The sequence below is a fragment of the Phytophthora sojae genome (assembly GCF_000149755.1).
Source record: "Phytophthora sojae unplaced genomic scaffold PHYSOscaffold_2, whole genome shotgun sequence".
NCBI classification, from domain to species: Eukaryota; Oomycota; class Peronosporomycetes; order Peronosporales; family Peronosporaceae; genus Phytophthora; species Phytophthora sojae.
Genome location: NW_009258116.1, coordinates 9456805 through 9474160, shown reverse-complemented (window position 1 = coordinate 9474160; position 17356 = coordinate 9456805). Strand labels below are relative to the sequence as shown.

Genomic DNA, 17356 nt, shown 5'->3' with positions numbered 1-17356 from the left:
CGGCCGTTCCAGGACGAGCTGGAGGGCGCGCAGTCGGAGCAGCAAACGCGGCCGCATCGGTCGCAGTGGCATTTCCGCGAGAAGAAGAACGGGAACGGCTCCAGACACACCATGCACTCGCTCACGTCCGTGTCGGGGACCCACGAAGGCGTCACGCGCAAATAGCGCAGGAGCTGTAACGATAGCAAGAGGACGGCAAATATTTAGACTCATTTTTCAGCAAACAGCGGCGGTCAGAAGTGAAAGTGCTACTTACGCCAGTGGCCTTAGGGTTCGTTACGACGCGCACCCCTTCTCCGTCAGGCAAGTTCATGTCGGCTCCATGCTTCATGAGCAACACCGCTTCATCCTCCATGTCTGCAGATAGAAGTAGACACACCACAGCACAATTAGTAAAGGTAGACATATCATCGCTGTTGCCATACAACAGACACGTACCCTTCTCCATGCAATAATGCAGAGGCGAGCGCTTGAGGAAGTCGACCTTTTGAGGATCCGCCCTGTGGCGCAGGAGCGTCTCCATGAGCTCGCACGTTGCAGAACCGGTGCGCTTGATCATGGAGCAGAGGTGCAGAGGCGTTTGTTTCAGGAAGTTCACGGAGTTCGCATCAGCACCGAAGCACAGCAACAGCTCCAAAACGCGTGAGGCGAATTTCACCTGCAGTTGTGTGGCCAGGTGTAGTGCGGTGTTGCCCTCGCGGTCACTGAAATTCAAGTCAAGATGTGGTAGCACCTCTGGGCGGAAAAACAAGCTCACCATCTCAAAATTGCCCCCACGGACTGCCAAATGCAGCGGTGAGTAACCATGCTGAGTCTCGGCCTGTTGCAGCATATCTAGAGCACCACTTGTCTCGTTAACAAGAAGCGCACATGCCAGCTCCACATTTCCATTGTCTACGGACTGGTGCAGCGCAGTGTTGCCGTAGCGGTCAATCCGTAGACTCGATGTATTCAGCTGGCGCCAAGAGAAGTTACCGCCGTCGCTTACTCCTCCACCGTAGTGCGAGAGTGCATCGGAGTGTGACGAGGCTCTGGTGGTGATCAAAGTCATAGAGTCGCTAGACACTGGATCTATATCTCGTCCGGCAAAGTGTGACAGAGCAGCTTCAGCAGCTTCTGCTCTGCGACGAAGTCTCTCGACCTCTCTCAAGGCCTTCTTCAGCATTGCGTTGTCACTGTCGGATTCACCCCCAAAGTCACTCATTCGCCCACGAAGCATAGCTCGTCGCATGACATCCATAGGTGAAAAGTCCACATCCTCCGAATACGCGCTTGTTCCGACTGATGCAGTGGCAGTTGAAAGTACGTCGTCTTCCTCTAGAGTCTCAATGGTTAGTTCACTGCCACGACCGCTATACCCCGACGGGTCTGTCGATTTGTCTTCTTGGGGAACTTTGGCGGCGGCAGATTCAGCTGCAGCTGCTCTCAACGCAACACGGGCCTGGTGCCATCTCCGGAATACACGCTGGATAAGTAATGCGCTCTCACACCGTTGTTTTTTGAGAGCCAAAACCCAGTGCCGCAGTGAACGTTGAAGCAACCTTGCGGCCTTGTTTCGTCGAGCAATTCGACGCTTCTTCTCAAGAATGGCTTTCCACCGCACTTGAATGCTCCACAATACTTGCAATTGTCTAATGTACACTCGGCGCTGTTGTCTTCCTCGCCATGAACTTTGCAGTTTAACAGCTGAAGCCATGACAACCCGTTCACGTCGCTTTTCCAGTTGATCAAAGGCTTGCTGGCGCAAAAATACACGCGTTTTACCGAGCTCTGTATGGTCGATCTTGAGTGTTTCAAGAAGATTTGACGCAGTCAACTCTGACTGCTTCTTAGCAGCCACCAAAAGTTGGTATTGCTTCACAAAATCGGCATGGAGCATACGAACTGGATAAGACTGCCGCATAATCTCCACAGCTTTCAGCACACCACCATAGCGCAACTGGCTCGACACCTTAGCCATGTCAAACTTATCGCCCGCGCTCTCGTCGTTCGGCTTGATACAGCGGATATAATGCGTTTGTGTTTGCTGCACCACATCGAGCAAACTTGCAAGCTGCTGCTTAAACTGAGAGCCGATACCAATCGAACTGAGCACTGAGGATCGACGCCTTAGCTTAGGCTGGCCCAGTTGTAGTTGCGCCGACTCGCTGGCTTTGAAGAAATCAAACAGTTCGCGCAAGTGAGCGTCGCTCGTTTTCCCCAACACACTAAACAGCTCTGCGTTGGGCTGATCTTTGTTCTTTTCGCAAAAACCTTCGGCCTGATATCGGACGTTTCCTGCATAGTGATGAACTTGAAAGGCAAAATCAGCCTGATCAGTCCGCGACGCGCTGAAATAGCTATGTTCTTGCAGTCGCTGATACAGTTTCCGCGCAAACCCTGCGTCGCTCCCTTTCGGCACTACGCATTCCTCGTCCAGGAGCGAGAAAATACCACTAGGACGTTGTTCAACCATCTCCAGACACAGAGAATTGTCTTCGTAGTCCACGGCATTCCACTTGATCCCTTCCTCGATATGAGCTTGCTGTTCTGTCAAAAGAATGTCTTGGATGAACTGGTATTGCAATTTTTCATTGGCATAATTGATGCAGAATTGTTCGAACTGGTTGATCTCGAACTCTTCGAATCCGAAGATATCCAGCACTGAAATACACGGTGCCGCATCCTTAGCGACGCCCTTGTTGGCAGGATTTGTAGAATGTTGAATCTGCGGCGAGGCTGAATTCACTTTTGACACGAGGAACTGGAACAGAAATGCGTATAAGGAGCGAGCCATAGCATCTCGAGCGTCTCCACACTGAGCCAGACTTAAGTTGGCATGGAAGGTTTCACCGCCGACGCTGATCTTGCGGGTAGTTAACGCTGGGATCAGTTCATCTTGATCAACAGCAAACAGTATTGAAACGATATCAAGATGTTGCTGCACCGTAAGCGAAGAAGGAGATGCAGTAGCCAACTGACACGGCGCCGATGCTGTTCCACTATCTTCCTCCCCTTCGTCCTCACTTGACGAAACAAACAACACGTTCCCAAGGTGCAACAATGCGCTCAAGATTTTCCAGATTGCCGCTTGCTCAACATCCGTAAATCCCAGGACTTTCATCGACTGCAAGACTAGCTGGAACTGCTTGTCGTCACGGACCCCGTCATTCCTCTGGAAGCATTGCCCACCACTGATGTACTGGAATTCCTCAGCTGAAAGATCCTCCAAATGTAGCTCGTTCTTCATATCGTCATCTGCCCCAGCTAACAGTTCGTAAAACACATGGAAATTCCTTTCTCCATCGTTCTGGTGCACCACGCGCACTTTTTCCAGCAAGTACGTCTCCACAGACGTCCCCACCATCCGCAGCGACTCATCCAGCTCGTGCCCTTCAAAGAACATGCGCACAAACTTGCCAAAGCGACTGCTATTGTCGTTGCGCAGCGTCCTGGCGTTTCCAAAGCACTCGAGAATGGGGTTCGCGCTCATGAGTTCGCTGCCGCTGATGGCGCGTCTCCTCTTGCTGCTGCTGCCTGCAATAGCCGCGCTGCGACTGCTCTCCGCTAAGTAATTCATAATGAACTTGGTCGTCTCCGTCTTGCCGGCGCCGCTCTCTCCACTCACGAGAATCGTCTGGTTCTTCTTGCTCTCCCCGGGCTCGTGCAGTCTGCGTCGCAGCGACCTGTACGCGCCCTCGGCAATGGAGAACACGTGCGGCGGCAGTGCCGACCAGCCGGGCATGTCGCTGTGGAACTTGTGCAGGTCGTAGAGCCCCTGGATCTCCTTGAACGGGTTCACCGCGATGAGCACGGCGCCCGACCTGCAGTACACCTGGTCCACGCCGTAGCGCTGCGCCAAGTAGTCCACGAAGGCCGGCTCGTGCAGGTGCGTGAGCGCGTCCAGGTTCTCCACGTCCGCGAGCGTCTGGCCGGCCGGCAGCTCGTTGGCCATGCGCACGTCGCGCGCTTCGTCGGCTTCCACCGCTTCGTCGCAGTCATTCAGCTGCACCAAGACGCGGGCGGCGTCGCTCTCGAGGCGGCGCAGCACGCGGCCGCGCGCCCACTCGTACTCGGCCTCGGCGGCCCGCACGCGCACGTACACCTGCATGGGGGCGGCGCTGGGTAGAGCGGAAGTGGGTGTTCTCCAGCTTCTTCCTCCCCTGGCTGCGCTCTTCTACTTCTACGAGAGCTCAACGCGCTGTCGCAGAACGCGCGCTGATTGGTCCAAATCGACATCTGAGTCAGTATCCGTCTACCGCACCAGCTCAGCAAGGCGTAGGATATGTCGCTCGTATACCTGCCCGAGAGCGCGTGGTCGATGCGCTACGGTGCGTGCGGCATTGTCGTGCAGTGTGGATTGAGTGCACTGGTTAATAGTCGTGCGGTGGGTGGTTTTCAGGGCCGGATTACTTCACGGTGGCCATCGTAAAGTACCTCGTCAAGGAGGACGAGTTCGCGCTCTACGAGCTGCAGATCCAGAACGGAAGACGCAATTGGAAGGTGCTGCGTCGCTTCAGCGAGTTCGACAGGCTGCAAGCGAGGTAGGAGGCTGCCAGGGAGTATTGACCGCGTTGTGACAAGGAGAGCTGACACCTCGCTGTCCAGTGTGCGCTTCAAAGCAGGTGACCGACTACCAGAGCTGCCGCCCAAGACGTATTGCTGCAGGGACCTGAACCCGGACTTTTTGGCCAGACGCAAGGAGCTGCTGCAGGTCTTTCTGCACCACATGCTGCAGATCCCCGGTATCGCTGACGACGACCACGTGCGCGAGTTCCTGGGCCTCAAACTGTCCACGGAGCTCTACGTTTGAGCCTAAAAGTCCATACGCTAGCTAGACACGCCATGCTTTCATCAAAAAGTGTGTGCGCCCACTGCAAAGTAAGGCGCACAGCCGCTATATTAAAAAGAAACTAATTACATGCACCGAGCGAGATCCGCAGGGCAGAATCAAGGTCGGGCAGCGCTCGGTCACGTGCGATTAAGCCTTGAATTTCTTCTTGCCTTTCTTCTTCTTGCTCTTGGACTTCTTTGACCGGTTGCGGTTGCGCTTGCCAGGCGAAGAGCCGCCGCTGCTGACAGGAGAGCTCGCGCCCTTGTCCTCGGCAGCAGCCTCGGCGTTCTCGGCAGGAACGTTGATCGAAAGAGATTCAGTGGTCTCAGCACTTTCGGTCGGAGTGTCGTCGAGCGACAACGGAGTCGCAGTCTCTTCGGCAGGAGTCGCCTTCACCACCGGACTGGACGTGATCGCCTCCCACGAAGCGGGCGGTGCGTTGGGGCTCTTCGGCGACGCCAGTGCTTCAGGTGCGGGGGCCGCGTCAACGACAGGCTCCGCAGCTACGGGCTCAATCGGCACCTGGCCCTGCTCCTGCTCTTCCTCAACAATGCTCTCCTCGTCTTCAGTGGCTCCAGAGGTCTGAGCAACGTCCTCGTGCTTCACCGTGGCATCCTCGATGTTGATGAGCTCGGGCGTGCTCTGCGACAGCGTCATCGACTGCGTCAAGTCCACCTTGACGTACTCTTCCTGCTCCAGCACAATGTTCTCGATCGATTCTTGGAGCAGCTCATCCGTGAACGCGCTTGCAGTCTCCGTAACAGCTTGGGCAATTACCAAGTCTTCGTTCAGCATTCTAGCGACGGCCTTGTCCGCCTTTTTCGAGCTCTTCTTCGGACTTGCAACCTTCTTGGGGCTCTCGGGGTCCTTCTTGGGGCTCTCAGGCACCTTCTTGGGGCTCTCGGGGGCCTTCTTGGGACTCTGAGGGGCCTTAATCGGGCTTGCAGGGGCTTGCTTCGGCGATTCCACAGCCACAGGCGCAGTTTCCTTCTTAGGGCTCGCGGCAGCCTTCTTCGGACTTTCGGTGGGCTTCTTCGGGCTTTCAGCGTGGGCCGGCTTGGGGAGTTCAAGAACCGGAGGCTCCACCTCGCTCTTCGGGGATTCAGTAGAATTCTTCGGGCTGCTCTTGGGGGTCTTCTTCGGGCTAGCAGTGACTTCCTTTTTCGGACTGGCAGCAACCTTCTTCGGGCTGGCAGCAACCTCCTTCTTGGGACTGGCAGTGACTTCCTTCTTGGGGCTAGGAGCAGCCTCCTTGGGAGCTTCCACTGCCTTGGGTGGCTCTTCCGCTGACTTCACCGGGGCTTGGGCCTGCTTCGGACTGGGTGGCGCCTTTTTCGGACTGGCTGGTGCTGGTGTGGGTGGTGCAACAGCCGCAGTCTTCGCCTCAGTGACCGGCGCCTTGTTGCCGTTGTGCACGCTCGCGCTGCTGTCGTCGGCGGACAGCGAGTGCGGCTTCTTGCTGTTCATGTTCATCTGCAGGTAGTAGCCCATGGCGGCCATGCCCACGCTGAGCAGGCCCGTCACGAGCAGCAGCGTGGCGCTCGCGCTGCTGTTGGTCGCCATCCTTGCTCTCTGTCAGTCGGTCGGTCGCTGCGCTGCAGGCGAGTGGTTCGTGGCGAGGGAGTTGGCGGAGTGGAGCGCGCAGTGCTGGGTGGGCAACGTCGGTCTCTTTCGTGATCTGCCGGTCGGCTCGCGGCCAATCGCCGCAAGATATCGGTGGTGTCCCTTGAGTGACTGGCACTCAGTATGGGGTCCTATCTACGTACTGTACATGAACGCATGGGGGTTCACGTAAGCACCCAAATGGCAATGTTGCAGCCTGCATAATGCAGACCTGGGGCCCATAATCTCTCTGTGACACCGACTGCGTTTGCGTGGGCGGGGGTCCTTCGTGTCCTTCACGACGAAGTTCATTTGCGTTGGGGAAGTTCTGGAATCATTTTGCGCTTATGCTGCCCAAATACTAAACACTTCCGAGTCGTAAACTGCGTTGCAGCATCGTCGGCGGTGGATAGGCAGCAACTTCGGCGGTGGTCAAGTGCACACGCTGCAAGAGGAAACGAGAACGCATTGTGCTGTTATCGTGGCACGAAGACATTACGCTATGTATCTGCATAAGTTCTAAGCGTCCACCGAGCAGATAAAGGTGGTGAGAAGGCTCTGGTGAAGTCCGAGAGCTTCTTCGGTCACCCTTACCGTACTACCCCGATAGCGCGTCCTAGAAGACTCCTCTCAGTTGCTGCCTAGCTACTTGCTTAACGTGTAGTATACATTATCAAATTTCGTCACCGACGAGGTCCCAGAAGGCCACCGGTTCCTGTCCTTGCCGCACGGTGTCGCACTTGGCCGGGAACGCCTCGTAACGCTGCAGGATCTGGGCGCCGCTCTCGGCAGCCTCCACAAGGTCTTCATTGACGTCGGTGCCACACCAAACGAACATATAGTCGGAGCACGCCACGATCAAGCACAGCTCGCCAATATCCTTAGTCGGGTCGCGGAAGTAGCTCTCGCTGATGCCCGGCAGCGGCCCCACGAACAACGGATTCTTGGCCGTCATAGCGTCATTGCAGTTGCCGCTCTTGTCGGCGTTGGCGTAGGCCACTTCCATGCGAAAGACAATCGTGCGCTGGAACTTGAGACGTCCCTCCGGGTGGAGCTGCTCCCACTCGGTGAGCTGGAAGATGAAGCCTGCGTTCGGGTCCACGATCGGACGTGACTGCCGCACAAAGTCCAGCGCCTTGTACATGCCGATGTTCTTGTACCACATCAGATACGCGATGGCCATGGTAGGCGAGCGGGAGATACCCTTCACGCAGTGCAAGAAGATCCGTCCTCCGCACTCCCGAGCGCGCTCAATGAAGTCGAACATGCTGTAAAAGTGCCTCGCAATGTCCTGCGACGAGTGGTCACGGAGTCGGATGTTGAAGTAGCAGAACTCGTCCGGAAACGACGCAGGAGCGACGCTGGCCGCGCAGTTGATCACGTGCGTGATGCCGTTCTGGATCAGCATCGACTTGTTCTTCGCAGCAGCAGCACCACCGATGTACAGGAAGTCCGTCAGCTTCGAGCACACCGCGGCCTGGTCATTCCGCCGCTTCGAAGCTCCTGTAGTCGTGGTGCACGGGTCGAAGTTGGCCTGGTCCACCTGCGATAGATCGAGCGACAAGTTGCCTGGGTTTCGGCTGCGTCGCTGCTGCGGCGGATACATTCGCTTCGGCGCGCTCACGCTGCCACGAGCGAGCACAGTAACGGGCGGAGTCGACGAGGACGACGAGCACGACGACAGCGCTCCAGACGACGCGTTGCTTCGACTTTCTAGGTTCATCTCAATCGACAAAGACGCTCGCTTGTCAGACGGAGACGCACTAGCGAAGTGAGAAGCATCGGACGCCCCAAGAGAGCGCTTCCTAGCCTGTGTCAAAGAAGGCGCCCAGCTCCCCGTCGAGGCAGTCGCGCCCGCCTTGCTCTGCGTGAAGCCCTGCTGGCTGCAAACTCGCTTGTTCGGCGTCGGTGGAGTAAACATCACACAGCTGTCCACCGACTGCCGCGAAGGTGTCGTGCAGTTGTTGAAGCTTTTCGCGACGAATGCCGGTGATGCCGAGGTCGGACCTACACAAATGGCATAAACGGCAAAGCGTGCGTCAGACACTAATGCACTCCGCAGTCTCCCAATATTGCCGCTGGATTTTCCGAGCGTCGCCAGGATGAGAAAGCTCTCTCTCTCTCTCTCTCTCTCTCTCTTCCTTCCTCACCTCTCGAGACGCTCAGTGGCCATGCCGTTTCATCCAGGAACGGGTTGCGGTGCAAGCCCGGCGACGCACAGACGCCAGCTCGCGGCGAAATGCTCTTCTTCTGCTGCACTGTCAGCGCCGGCGACGTAGGACAGACCTTGGACGACGCGCTCGGCAGCCTCTGCCCGTCCGCCGCTTCTTCCGCGGTCAGCAACTCTCCGAACGCCTTTGATCTAGTCGAGCACGCATCACCACAGCAACAACAACAACGACAAAGACAACGTCACAGTTTGTCAGCCTGTAAAGTCTAGACAACCCAGATAGAACAAGGAGCTGTGGGGCATTTACATTTTCCCGTCCGAGTAGCAGCGCGTGAGCGACGGAGGCCCCGCTCGACGTCGCACCTTCGGGTGCGAGTCCAGCGGTGGCAGCGCGTCCGCGTTGGATCGAAAGGGTTTGTAGCTGTTGGCAGCGGCGGTCGGGGACGTGGAAGGCGACGACGACGCCGAGAGCGAGAAGAAGGAGTGTGCGCTCTCGAGCTTCCTCTTGGCGTTGGAGCCCTCTCCGCCGGCGCTCGCTCTGCCGCTGAATGGGGCGGCGACTGGGGCGAGTTCCATGGACGTGGGTGCTGTCGCTTCGGTGTAATGCGTGCGTGTGGTGGGGCAGACGGACGGGGCCTTGCGCTCCTTGCTCCGTCGCGCTTCTTCTTAGTCGGATCCGGCACGCCGAGCGACGTCCCAGGCGCTAATGCGAGTGTCTTGCCCGCTTCCCGCGCGCGTGGAGGTTGGAAAGGGGTTTTGCTCGCTCCGAAACGGCGCGTGTAGAACGATTCCGCCCCATACTGGGGCGCAGTCAAGGTTGAAGCCGCCGAAGCCACTGGACATGGCGTTTCGCGTTCCGGACATCGCGGCGTGAGATTTCTGTTGCAGTTTAACACTCCGCTCGGCGAGGCGGAGTACATGCATGTGCAGTCGAAAATACCAATCTACCGCTGGCTGGCTTGGAGGAATACCATGACGTTGCGCGGGCCTACTTCATGCCTGACTTCGTTCAAAAACTACAATAGAGCGGAGCTGATCGTTGCAGCAGTACTCTGCAGCCTTGGAGCATGCAGCTGACGAAGCATCCTGCACCTTGGCAAGACAGGCATAACTACCGACAGTGTTTGGTTGGTTCAACAAGGACTTTCCTCCCCACTCTATTACCGCCCTTGTCTAGTTCCAACATCCCTTGGCTATCGTTTCATGCCCCTCCATCCCGCATGACGATACCAGTTCCTCGCTTCCTCCTCCACTAGGTCTCAACCTTCACGAGAGCCACTCCCACTGGTCTCATCGGTTCACTAGGCTGACAAACGCTTGCTTCGCTGTCCCAACTCGCTCTCTCAAGTTCCAATCGCTTTCAACGCATCGCTCTCGCCCTCACTAGCCATCCCGTTCGCAATCTCTCTCCCTGCTTCCGCTCCTCCTCCACACACTTCTTCCACCTTACCCTCCTCCGATGTTCAGCATCCTCCGAAGATCTTGAGTCATGGATAGTTCAATAGACATCGGAGCTGAAGCTGCCATTTCCGGTGGTGGCCCTGTCGGCAGCGGAGGTTGCGATGGAGGTGGTCCCGGAGGAAGCGGCGGTGCAACCGGAATACTCGCGTGCTGAGCCGGCGGTGGTGGCGTTGGTGGGAGTGGGGGCGCTGATGATGCTTGTGCAGCATTGCCATTGCTCAAGCCCCCACTCGGCTTCGTAATGAACAGCGGCATCGGGAGCTGAGCGGGATCTGGTGATGACTGGAACGCCGACCAAGCCCACTTTCCTGAAGCTGACAATTGCTCCTTCTGCTTACCATTGCGCGATTGCTGGTTGCTGCTGTTGTTGCCAGACTGAGCTCCATTGCTGTTTGCATTGGTACCTTTGTTCTTGCCCTTCTTCGACGTAGGCGCGTTGTCTTTAGACGCATCGTCGCTTCCATCTTTGTCCTTCCGTCGCCGCCCGGGGGTATTAGACCGACTTTTCTGCTTTGATCCCCGCTTTGCCGAGCTACTGCGCGTGGGGGTGTTGTCTACGGCGAAGATCGCAAAATTGCACACGCATTCAAACCAACATACGAATCTCAGCAATTCAATTGCCTACGACCAAGGCAGCAACTGCAAAAGAATATATACCTGTGTTGGCTTGCACGGGGTTCCCGTTGGCAGCCATAGAGTTGAAGTGTTCCGGCCCACTGCTGGACAACATCATGGTCGGAGTGAGCAGCAATTTACTGCCGCTGTTCGTCCTCGATTCCCGATTTGTCGCGGCAATTGCCACGGGCTGAGAAACTGCTGTCTGCTGCTCCGAGGGGTACACGAAGTACCCCAGCTCTTTATCCCAGACGCGCGCGTCGACGTCCATCTCCTCCCTCTCGTCGTCGCCGAGTTGCAGCGAGTCGTTCACGTTCTCGTCGCTGTCGAAGAACGGCACCAGCGGGCGCCCAACCAGATCTCGCGACGCCATTGTCGTGGATGTAAAGGGGATGTACAGTCTGTTGCTGTGGCGAATGCACAGCTAAAGGGCTCGGGAGTTTACACGTAAGGCCAAATCCTCACTTGAGACTTCTTTACACGGCTCGCTTGACTGCGGGAATGAAGACCAGAGCTCGGGATTCCGGTGCAGCGTGATCTCCTGCGTCTGGTCGGGAGCGTCGGGTCGGTTGGGGGATTGCGGGGGCGGCGTACGCAGCGCTGTCTTGAAGTGTCTCGCGCTCGATCTGCTCGGCTTCTTCCCCTTTGGAGACTGAGAGAACGCGTTACAGGTGGTTCCTCGTTCGCGGACGCGATTCGCTGAAAAGAGGACGGTATCTGACGCCTGATTTGCGGAAAAGCTCCCTTCAACGTCGTGATGTAGACTTGGGCCTGCGGCTAATTCATCATGCGTGTTCACCGCAGCACGGTCCCCACCAAAATGTTTCTCGCGCTGTTACATACAAATAATGTATTCGCACCAATTGCATTACCTGTGCAGTTATTTGCTGATTGCATACTTTCGATCCAGATATTCCCGCTCAGCTGGTCACAATTTGCGGCCGGAAGTACTTGTCCACCACGCCAAGCAGAAACTCGACTGAGAACCGCAAGTGATCTCCGTCCGTCGAGAGGAAGTGCACCTTGCCGGCCTTGTCCAATGTTCGCAGGCCGAACAGATCTTCCTGATACCACCTTGTCTCGTTGAAACCTAGCACCGTCTTGTACGGGTCGCCGTCTTGGTACATGCCGAACCATTCCGACTCCTTCGGGAAAACCTGCGTGTCCTTGTTGGCGCGGACGAGCACGAGGCTCTGCAACTTGGTGAAGTTGTCCTTGTACGTCTGGTTGATTGGCGTCTTCTCGTTGTTGAGGTCGGGAAGGAATTGAGCTATTCAAAGTGAAATTGTGGTAAGCATTACATGTAGATCCGGCATCATGGACTGAACGAGCAATGGTAAAACGTACCGTGCTTTAGATACGCTTCAATGCGGAGAGGATCCCGGAAGTAGTTGGCTTGAGCGATGCGATCTACGGCAACGCGTGAAGTCAGCATTTGCCACATTCAATCACAGTCTGCGTCAGATAAAATTGTACCTTGAACTCGTTGAGTATACACAGCTTCTCCAATAAGCTGAACAACACAAGCGCACGCGTTTGTTAGATCGCAGGACAGCACTGCAACAACGAGAATCCTCCACACGAAATTTTACCTTGTCGATTTCCTTGCAAATAAAGTTTAGCGGAGAGCACCGTGGCAACCCTCCAACCCCAGCGAGAGGTCCGTGAAACGATATGAAATTGTGGGCTGGTGGGTCGTTGAAGCGCTCGATGTACGCGCGGATCAGCAAATTGCCCTGATTCCATTGCACGTGTCAGCTTTATGATCCCAGGACAGCACAAACATTATCAAAGCATACCTGAGAAAACCCAACAGCATTGAATCCTTTCGTCAACCGTGGGTCCTGCCATTTTTGCAACGCACAACTCTTGCAGCGTTATTCGACCGGCAACAACCCAAAATGTCGTTGCAGGCCAACGCACCTCTCTCACAATTTTGGCGAACCAGTCCGTTTGATTGTTCATCGTGACGAAGAAACTGTTCTCCACATCTTCCGACACCGAGTCACCCAGTTGCACACTAGCCACGTACACGCCCAGGTGCTCCGCAATCGCCTACCAATCGTTGCACAGTCATTCGTCAGGCGGATGCACATTTCTCTCCAACGCAAGAATTGCATTCTACGATACCTTCTGGATGCGCACCATGCCTCCATTCCCAGCAGCGTCGCCCATTCCATGCATCAAAACCACCGGCAACGTCGTCAGCTGCTCGAACACCGGCGTCTTCTTCTCCTTCTCCGTCTTCTTCTTCACCGCCGCCTTCTCCTCCAACTGCAGCGGCTCCTCCTCCGCGAAATACATGGCCGATCCCTCGCTAATCAGCGCGAACTGCACCATCACCAGCACGACAACGGCCGCCGCTACCGTTAGCAGCAACCGGTTGCCTCGCTCCATCGTTCTCGTCCCGCCGCCGCGATGCCGAAAGGATCGTCCGTCTTCCCCCTGATCTGAGTGAGTCGCTTCAACCGATTGTTCAAGCGCGCTTAATGTGTGTGCACCACACCACAAACTCGCTAAGTGCCCCACTAAGTGCGATCCGCGGCGTCTGGCTGAAAATCGCTCGAGGGGCAGCTCTAGCATAGCGAGAGGTGCGGACGACAGCGACCCCAAGTGATCGAGTGCTGCTCACTGCTCTGCTGCTACCATGTCTGCGTTCGGTCGATCGAAACTGGTGCGCGGCGCTGGCGACGCCATGGCTCGCGGCGGCGCCCGCGGCTGGGGCTGGTACCACCGCTCTCTGGCCAAAATGAACGCGCCTGAGGCGGCGCCTGTGGCCTACGACGCCGTGGTGCCCACACCCGCGCAGCCGCGGCCGCGCGCCTTCCTGGACGTGAGCATCGGCGGCGCTAAGGCCGAGCGCATCGTCGTGGAGCTGGCCAAGGACATCGTGCCGCAGACGGCCACCAACTTCCTCAAGATGTGCACGGACGGTTTCAAGTCCAAGTCGCTGGGCTCCGGCTCGTACAAGAACTCCAAGTTCCACAACGTCACCAAGGGCGTGTACCTCGTGGGCGGCGACGTGCTCCAGGGCGACGGCACGGGCGGCCACGCCGCGCTGGAGGAGAACCAGCGCTACTTCGACGACGAGAACTACGCGCTGCAGTTCTCGGAGGAGGGCGTGCTGGGCATGGCCAACGCCGGCATCAACAAGAACGCGTCGCAGTTCTTCATCTCGCTCCAGCCGCTGCCGCACCTCAACGGCCGCAATGTCGCGTTCGGCAAGGTCGTGGAGGGCAAGAATGTGTTAAAGAATATGGAGGGCGTTTACTGTGTGCAGCACAAGCCGCTGACGGACATTAAGATCGTCGACTGCGGCGTGTTGTAAGCGGGTGGAGCAGAGCGTGCTCCCTTGCGTACAGCTAACCGAGTAACAGGCAGGAACAGGGAAGGATAGCGCCGGCGGGAGGGCGTCGGTCGGACTAATAGAAGAAACACGATGCGTGGCGGCGCTTGAACTCTCAAAACAGTCGATGTTGTGTTCTCAGTCGTAGTATTGCAGCCAAGGCAGCCCTGCAGCCCCGAGATAATGCATTATCGACTTATGCATCATACTGCTGAGCGTATCGCGATTCTTGCACTTCAAGTGATGAGTCTTGCGCGCCATTTGTCGATAGGTTTGCGCAGTTCATGGCACATGCTGAGATCATCGAGCGGGTCAGATTCCATGGTGGTCATTTTACGGGTCATGTTAGAACTGGAAACGATTGCAAGTCGCAACAGATTCACTGCATTTACAGAGCCACCTTGCCGTGCCATGTCGTGAAGTGACCGGTCTCAGTACGATCATTAATGCAAGTTCAACACCTTCAACGCCCACTTCATTGCTTTTTGAACTCTTTTTGTTTTCGTTTAAGCTTTGGTAAAATATTCACACGCATGGATAAGATAAAAAGAGTAAGTTACCACTTTCCTCGCACGCCATAACGTGGCTGCGCTATTCAACTCTAGGCAGCTTCGTGACGAAGGATTCGAGCTGGCGGCTAGCAGCTTAGAACTGAGCCTCGGTGACGCCGTGCCCCATCGTGTTCGTCGACGAGAGTCCACCCGTGATGGTGTTCTGCATGGCATCCACGAGCTCAGTGCCCGACCAGCCCTGGTGCTTAAGCGTCTCGACGCCCTCGTTGCGCTCGGCGCGCTGCACACCCTCGACGTACGCGAGCATGCCACGCTTGGCGTAGTCGCGCGCGAAGCGCGTGATGCCCAGCGAGTCGCTGTGGAAGCCGGCCAGCGTGATGAACATCCAGCAGAAGCCCATGCGAGCCAGGTCCGTCACGAACGTCTCGATCTCCGTGTCGGACATGCCAGCGGCGTCCCAGTTGAACGACGGCGACAGGTTGTAGGCCAGCATCTGGTGCGGGATCTTGGCCTTCACGCCCTCGGCGAACGTGCGCGCAAGAGGCACACCGGGCTTGGCCGTCTCCATCCAGATCAGGTCGGCGTACTCGCCGTAGGCACGGCCACGGGCGATGCAGTAGTCGACGCCACCACGCACGCGGTAGTATCCCTCCACGGTACGGGCGAGGTCCCAGTCGAAGTTGATGTTGACGCCCAGCGACTTGGCCAGAGCCTGCAGCTTGGGCAGGCTCAGCTCCAGGCACTGAGCGTTCCACTTGGCAAGGGCGTCCGAGCGGCCCGACTTCTTCAGGACCTCGCGGACAGCCTCCGGATAGGTCATGGCGTGGGCACGCTTGTCCCAGTCACCCTCACGGCCGGCGTGGGTGGCCTCAATGTACGACTCGATGTTGAGATTGGTAGCACCGATGATGAAGGGGTGGTCACGAGGGTCGATGTTGTTGTCCAGCAGGGTGGCGGCCTCGGCGTCCGTGCGGGCCACGATGACAAGCGGGCTGCCGAGGATGTCGGCCTGCAGGCGAGCGGCGATCAGGCGCTGGATGTGCTCCTGCACGGAGACCAGCACCTTGCCGCCCATGTGGCCGCACTTCTTGGTGCCCGGCTTCTGGTCCTCGAGGTGGATGCCAGCGGCGCCGCGCTCAATGAACATCTTGGTCAGCTTCATGACGGCCGTGAGACCGCCGTGGCCAGTGTCGGCGTCAGCAACAATGGGGCGCAGGAAGTCCGTGGGCGGCGTGCGCGCGCGCTCCTCGGCCGTCATGCGGCGGCGGGCCTCGTACTGCTTGCGGTCGTGGAAGAGCTGGGCGCGGAAGAGCTGGTCCACCTTGTTGGGCACCGTGTCCATGGGGTAGTCGGCGACGTCCGGGCCGGGCTCGTTGGACGTGGAGGCCGTGGACGACGACTGCCAGCCGCTCACGTAGACCGTGGACAAGTGCTTGGCCATCTGCGTGACCTGGATCGTGTCCAGCGCGCCGAAGGTGTGGCTCGTCTTCTTGGCGGCCTGCAGCTCGCGCAGCATCTTGTAGAGCTTGCGCGACATGGCGGCGCCGGCGTTGGCGGCGGGGACCGTGCCCTGGAGCTTCACCACGTCCTCGGCGCCGTACGGGCGCTTGACGTAACGGAAGCGCTCGTCGTTGATGAAGGCCTCCACCTGCTTCACGCGCTGCGCGTAGGCGCTCTCCTCGGCGCGCGGGTCGTGCGAGCTCAGGTGGCTGGCGATCTGGCTGATGCGGGCGTGCGGGGCGCTCATGGCTGGCGGAATTGGCTGGGGCTTGCTGGGACGCGCTTCGGGGGCGGGCGGTAAATTGGGAACTGCTCCGCTCGGAGTGGCAAGCAATCTTTGGTGCGGCATGCGGCGACTCAAAAGATCAGAGCCACGCGGGCCCGCCATTGGCTGAAATTCAGCTTGGGCGGCTACGCACTTGCGTCGATGGGAGCAAAAAACCTGCACCATACTGAGGCCAAGTCACGTCGGATTTACTCGGGGCGGCACGCGCATATTGCGCGTCGAGCCCGACGTGGAAGTTTCGCGCAGATGTTGAAGCTGGCAACGGATAGGCCTGTGACTCCTCATGGTGCAGGCAGTACACGCAATGCAATGCAGGCCATGTCGACCCGCCCAGCGAGCTGCTATCGACACCGCCACGAGTGCCGAGCGCGTGCTTCTGCAGGCAATGGACAGCGATACTTCGGCGCGACGCGCGCCACGGAACCAGTTCAGATAGCAGTCGCAGCGTACTGCTGCAAGTTGACATGGGCGTCAAATCACGCCGACACCTGTCTGGGTATTCCGGTGAAACCTGGCTGCAGGCCTTGTGTTTCAGCGAGCGATGGGCTTGAAGGACAGGGTGTCGACACGACCTGGTCATCGCTGTTAAATGGCACGCGTGTCGGCGAGCAAGGTGGACGTGACTGTACAGTATACGAAGCAAATGCCGCTGCTTGCACAAACAGCAGCTCGTTCTTGTGGCCCCCAGCTCAGCATGACCTCCATGTATCACTGCAAGTCGAACTGCCCGCGATTCCTTCCTGAAGTCGACAGGACTAAGTGCTGAAAGCGCGGTTGTTGGCTCTCGCGAGCTCAACCCCGTAGTTGCATGACAAAAACAGCAGCACTATCGCGGCAAAACATGACCACACAATACAAGTTACCTGGTTATCGCGTTGTATCTTATTCTCCACCGAGGGTTGGAGCGGGTTTTCGCTCGGCAGAAGACGTCCGCGCTCATTATGTACCATCTCGATGGTTTTAACTGCCCCCGATCACGAAACTACTTTGGGGGTTGTGCCACTAACTTACATGAAAGTGCAGTGGACGCATCGACGTGGGGCTTCAAGGT

At 57.4% G+C, this 17356-nt stretch overlaps 8 protein-coding genes across 8 annotated transcripts; 2 read left to right on the top strand and 6 right to left on the bottom strand.

Moving 5' to 3' along the window:
- Nucleotides 1-151: 151 nt before the first annotated feature.
- Nucleotides 152-4090, bottom strand: PHYSODRAFT_479774 (hypothetical protein; the record flags this gene model as incomplete). Its single annotated transcript, XM_009522764.1, has 1 exon — nucleotides 152-4090. The coding sequence occupies one exon, from the start codon at nucleotides 4088-4090 to the stop codon at nucleotides 152-154; it is 3939 nt and encodes a 1312-aa protein (XP_009521059.1).
- Nucleotides 4091-4264: 174 nt separating this feature from the next.
- On the top strand, nucleotides 4265-4792 carry PHYSODRAFT_326749 (hypothetical protein; the record flags this gene model as incomplete). The annotated part of the gene is made up of 3 exons (XM_009522763.1): nucleotides 4265-4310; nucleotides 4382-4523; nucleotides 4588-4792. 3 exons carry the CDS (start codon nucleotides 4265-4267, stop codon nucleotides 4790-4792), a joined length of 393 nt encoding a protein of 130 aa, XP_009521058.1.
- A 61-nt stretch (nucleotides 4793-4853) lies between these two features.
- On the bottom strand, nucleotides 4854-5494 carry PHYSODRAFT_354094 (hypothetical protein). The gene has a single exon (XM_009522762.1). It carries the CDS (start codon nucleotides 5468-5470, stop codon nucleotides 4961-4963), a length of 510 nt encoding a protein of 169 aa, XP_009521057.1. The 5' UTR covers nucleotides 5471-5494; the 3' UTR covers nucleotides 4854-4960.
- A 1594-nt stretch (nucleotides 5495-7088) lies between these two features.
- On the bottom strand, nucleotides 7089-9161 carry PHYSODRAFT_312084 (hypothetical protein; the record flags this gene model as incomplete). The annotated part of the gene is made up of 3 exons (XM_009522761.1): nucleotides 7089-8422; nucleotides 8566-8777; nucleotides 8893-9161. The coding sequence occupies 3 exons, from the start codon at nucleotides 9159-9161 to the stop codon at nucleotides 7089-7091; spliced, it is 1815 nt and encodes a 604-aa protein (XP_009521056.1).
- An 870-nt stretch (nucleotides 9162-10031) lies between these two features.
- PHYSODRAFT_481532 (hypothetical protein) lies at nucleotides 10032-11034 on the bottom strand (the record flags this gene model as incomplete). The annotated part of the gene is made up of 2 exons (XM_009522760.1): nucleotides 10032-10600; nucleotides 10704-11034. The coding sequence occupies 2 exons, from the start codon at nucleotides 11032-11034 to the stop codon at nucleotides 10032-10034; spliced, it is 900 nt and encodes a 299-aa protein (XP_009521055.1).
- A 461-nt stretch (nucleotides 11035-11495) lies between these two features.
- On the bottom strand, nucleotides 11496-12836 carry PHYSODRAFT_555467 (hypothetical protein; the record flags this gene model as incomplete). Its single annotated transcript, XM_009522759.1, has 7 exons — nucleotides 11496-11931; nucleotides 12009-12071; nucleotides 12138-12174; nucleotides 12254-12397; nucleotides 12461-12505; nucleotides 12585-12716; nucleotides 12792-12836. The coding sequence occupies 7 exons, from the start codon at nucleotides 12834-12836 to the stop codon at nucleotides 11582-11584; spliced, it is 816 nt and encodes a 271-aa protein (XP_009521054.1). The 3' UTR covers nucleotides 11496-11581.
- Nucleotides 12837-13308: 472 nt separating this feature from the next.
- Nucleotides 13309-14124, top strand: PHYSODRAFT_555463 (hypothetical protein; the record flags this gene model as incomplete). Its single annotated transcript, XM_009522758.1, has 1 exon — nucleotides 13309-14124. One exon carries the CDS (start codon nucleotides 13309-13311, stop codon nucleotides 13987-13989), a length of 681 nt encoding a protein of 226 aa, XP_009521053.1. The 3' UTR covers nucleotides 13990-14124.
- A 528-nt stretch (nucleotides 14125-14652) lies between these two features.
- PHYSODRAFT_312079 (hypothetical protein) lies at nucleotides 14653-16266 on the bottom strand (the record flags this gene model as incomplete). Its single annotated transcript, XM_009522757.1, has 1 exon — nucleotides 14653-16266. The coding sequence occupies one exon, from the start codon at nucleotides 16264-16266 to the stop codon at nucleotides 14653-14655; it is 1614 nt and encodes a 537-aa protein (XP_009521052.1).
- Between the last annotated feature and the right edge of the window lie 1090 nt (nucleotides 16267-17356).